Source organism: Aptenodytes forsteri, unplaced genomic scaffold (genome assembly GCF_000699145.1).
Source record: "Aptenodytes forsteri isolate BGI_AS27 unplaced genomic scaffold, ASM69914v1 Scaffold68, whole genome shotgun sequence".
Lineage (NCBI taxonomy): Eukaryota > Metazoa > Chordata > Aves > Sphenisciformes > Spheniscidae > Aptenodytes > Aptenodytes forsteri.
Genome location: NW_008795382.1, coordinates 909,332 through 913,498, shown reverse-complemented (window position 1 = coordinate 913,498; position 4,167 = coordinate 909,332). Strand labels below are relative to the sequence as shown.

The 4,167-nt window shown below is 40.3% G+C and overlaps 1 protein-coding gene across 6 annotated transcripts in view; it reads right to left on the bottom strand.

Annotated features, from left to right (window-relative positions):
- The window catches only part of STRBP (spermatid perinuclear RNA binding protein), a 41,298-nt gene extending 38,100 nt beyond the window's left edge, over positions 1–3,198 (bottom strand). For all 6 annotated transcript variants that reach the window (XR_657637.1, XM_009280589.1, XM_009280585.2 and 3 more), the window contains exons 1-2: positions 3,146–3,198; positions 789–964 (exon numbers count right to left, since the gene is read on the bottom strand). Coding sequence is in view for 5 of the 6 variants with exons in the window: in XM_009280589.1 (XP_009278864.1) it covers positions 789–791 (3 nt within the window). In the remaining variant the exon portion in view is untranslated. The remainder of the gene's footprint in view (positions 1–788; positions 965–3,145) is intronic.
- Positions 3,199–4,167: the final 969 nt, after the last annotated feature.

Below are 4,167 nucleotides of genomic sequence, written 5' to 3'. Positions count from 1 at the left end.
TTTAATATAAACACACAGCCTATCAGCAGCAATCAGCTACACAAGTGTAGAGAACTGTATTTAAAATTTATTGCATTTATTCTCATTTCCATTCTCTCAGTAATAACCTTAAGAGGACTTAATAATATACAAATATGCTTAAACTGCTCTCCACAGGTATTTTTCAGGAACTGGGTAGGTTTATTGCCTTTTTGTGAACACATCTTCAGAATCTTACCATCACAATACTTCATACTTGCACAGCTTTACAAATTCAACATCTCAGGCATTCCCAATTTGCAGCCAATACCAGGCAGATTAGAAATAACTCCTCACTTAAACAATATACACCAAGTATATTTGACTACACACATTTCATCTACACTATTAACAAAGCGTGCATAGAACCACATTCAATCACACGCACACAAATATGAATAATCAACACTTGCTTTTGTGAGGAAGAGTTAGAAGGGGAATATGAGCATTTGGTTATGCAATGTGCAAGTTCAAGGTCACCCATGCTGTTTGCTACAGCTTGCTAATGCCAGTTTTATTAGAATACCTTATAAGCATCCCCTTCATTCATATTTAATAATTCATGCTATGCAGGCTCACAAGACAACTCTCTAGTTTTAGGAGGCTGACAATACATCAAACCTCATTTGCTTTGCTCAAAGCATGCAGTACCATCTCTAATTTAGCACAAGGTCAGAAAATCCCCTTACTCTGGTTTTGTCAGGCCCCATGCAAGACTGTCAGCAGAGAATATTTTTAATGCAACCCTATAAAAGATGTCAAATACCTACCATGGTTTGTTAGTGTTTCAGCTCTTTCTCCCTCCCTTTCTCCTTTTCCCTCCTCCTCGGTGTCTTTGCTAAGCACTGTTTTGCCTGACAGAACCTCTTCATAAGCCTCTCAGTCCCTTGACAGCTCAAGAGTTCATACAGCCAAGATGCTCTGGGAGTCACTTTCTGTAATTCACCTGCAAAAAGAGAGAAACAACTTGAAAACAGAAGAAACGACATGTTAATTCCACTAAGTGTTCAAAGCAGCACATTAAGTCAAACCACTGATTAAAGCAAGCAGGCTTCAAGATGGGGAGGCAGTCACTGAACCATTTATTCTTGAACGACAAGCAGATGTCACTGTGGAAGGCAACTTTTCGTAATGTGCCCACACGTATGTAACGACTTTCCCATGCCAGTTAGAGCTTATCTCAGTGTGGTTTGTCAGCCACCTGGCAATCTAAGTTTCTGATATGAGGAAGACGGGAAATCCAACATCTCAAATATGCTCTATATGAAACCAGCTCAAGAAGTCTCTATTTTTATGTTGCATGCGCATTAGGAATCAAACACACTCTATTTAATTATAAAAAAGTAATTATCTGTTGAAATCCCCAGTGCAGCCCTCAATCCTGAATGTGTCAGATGCTGTACAAGAACTAAGACTTCAGGTGGCAATAATTGTAAATTTTTATTTAAAAAACAGACAAGCACATTATAACAAACTGAAGATGTAAGACTTATGAGAATGTTCAGCTGAAATCATCCACACCGCCTTTTCTGCCCTTGCACTGCTTTTCACAGCACACAACATTTAGAAGATCCTGCACGAGCAGCCCTCTTGTACTAAACTAGGAAACAAACACCAGCACTGGCAGCATAAGGAACTGCAAATAAATGCTCTGTAAGACAAGAGAAGAGCAGAATAACAGAACAGGTAATGTGAGAGAGAGGAAAGCGTAAGCTCATTGCATAGCAAGATGCTCTAGTCCTTGCAGAAGATTCCTGTTTTCCTTTCGCTGCACATATTGTTGCATCAGCTTTTCAGCAACATTTTGAAGCAATTGGAAGCCCAGTCAGTAAATTTCTGCAGACTGACGCATACGCTCAAATGTTTTCCTTTTCTCCTGTATGTCGATCCTTCTTCTCTAGCAATATGTTGCATATTGTCTGTCAGAGAATCCTGACATTGTTAGAGATTAAAAGCATGTTTGGCAACAGCAGAGGGATAGGCAAGATGACTTGAAAGCCTTGTAGATGCTTAAACCTCAGGGGTGTGACAGGGAGTAATTAAAACATTGCATCCCATAGAGATTTGAACATGCCAGGAGAAAGGCAACAACAAATCCTGCTTCGCTATTTTCCCAGTTAAGAAGAAATAAATCGGGTTTACAGGACCAATAGCTTTGGCAGCAAGTGCCTAATAGTTGTTCGTATCTCACACCACTGAATTTAGGATATAGAATCGGGTAAAACAAAAAGCAGCCAGACAAGAATACTGTGCAGGGGCCTGTCTGTTCCAGCAGCTAAAGATTGCCAAGGAAGAAACCCCAAGAGAGTTAAATGCAGTCATACTAAAAATACCTGGGAAAAGCAAGCTAATGAAAACCCTGAAGGACCTCACTTCTTATCACGAAGGCTATATACCCTAACCAAGGTATATTAACACTCTACCAAATTGCTTCCCAGAAGCGATCAAGGCGATGTTCTTTCATAGGACCAGATTCTTCTCTTAAGAGATCCTGAAAGCCAAGCAGGGGCAGCTAGGAGGAAAAATAAGCAAAGATTACTGTTTTGGCACTATCTATTCTGTGAGCTAGTCATAAACTCTTCCACACTTTATAGTGTGCCTTCCACCATCTCCAGAAGCAACCAGGCTCTTTACGAGGTCTTCTTGTTTTGCTTTTCTATAACAATAATATGCTTTTTGAGTCAGCAGATGGCAAGCCAGAGAGACTTTTATGAGACATGTTTCCAGATCACCTATCTATTTCAAATTAGTTCTCTCTTCAAACTAAATTCCAGCTATCTTCACACACTCTTCTTCCCTGCGACTCCTACATTTCACATTTTCAGTTTGCTGTCTTCTCTGGTAACTGTAACTTGGCAATTCCAGGCAGAGAGAAGGGCACTGGAATGTGTTGCTGACTTCAGCATATGCCCAGTACAGCATCTCTAGACTCCAAGCAACACTCCAGCCTGGCCTCCCTCCGAAGACTACTGCAAGCTGTTGCTTATCAGCTTGTACAGTGTATTGAAAGCAGATGGACAAAGATAGCCGGCTGAGCAAATTCTGGTGTTTCAGTAAATTGCTGAGCAGACTGTTGTCTAGAGGGCAAGTCTGCAAACTACCTCACAAGCTCTGGAAACAGACATACCTCAGGGTGCAATTCTGGATGTGCTGAGTGCTTTTCAGTGTTCTTTGAAAATCTGAAACAGAATGAAAATAAATGTTTCACAGCTATGATGAGGGTTAATCTTCTACTGGACAGATGAAGCAAAAACACCAACACCTCTCAATACTCTGCCTTAAGCAGGTAGTAACCACCGTGTTTTCAAGACAGGTTCAAGTTTCAGTGACAAGTATAAGTTGTTGGACAAAGGTATTTACGAGTTCGATTCTACCTGCCCTTTTTCTCAGCAGTCAATGGCTAAGGTCAGGGCATATACAGCTGAATTACAATGGGATCTTTATAATAAAACTCAGAAAGCTGGGAAAAAAAAAAATCCTGAAAGTTGAGTTGAAGCTGATATATGATGTCTTTCAAGTCATTAGCATCCTAAGAATATTTCACAGAAATGCACACAGGAGTGAAAACCTAATATAGTTCAGACTTTGAGAGAAAATTTTCAATAGAAGCACTAAACAGGAGGGAGTTTACTATAAAAGTGCAGACACAATATACAGAACAAAGTACATTTGACAACATGCAGAATTAAATTAAGGAAAACTAAAATCAAATCTGCTCCAACCATATGGACTAAGGCAGCAGAGCATAGCTCAGCACCAAACACATCAGAAAGCATTATGTGAAGTGAGCAGCAATTCCATAAATCCAACAGCCTCATTTTACTACCAGGCTATAGCAGGATATTTGTCCCTGCATCCTCAGGGAAGTAGCAGCTGATGCCCAGACTAAAAAGCACAATATTAAAATGCACGGTTGTCTTACCCAGGGGCTGCCACCCACACTTGCAAGAAAATTTCCTGGAAAAGCTACTAGCACTGCCAAGACCTTGGCAACCTTGACAAAGTTGCTTTACCTCTGCATCATGTGGCCCTAAAGTGTAAAACAAGACTAAATACTGTCTCCAAACCAGGTCACAGAGGAGATGAGTAGAGTCTGCAATGTGGTTTAATGTCACTGGGGATTTGACACATTAGAAATGTTATTAAAAG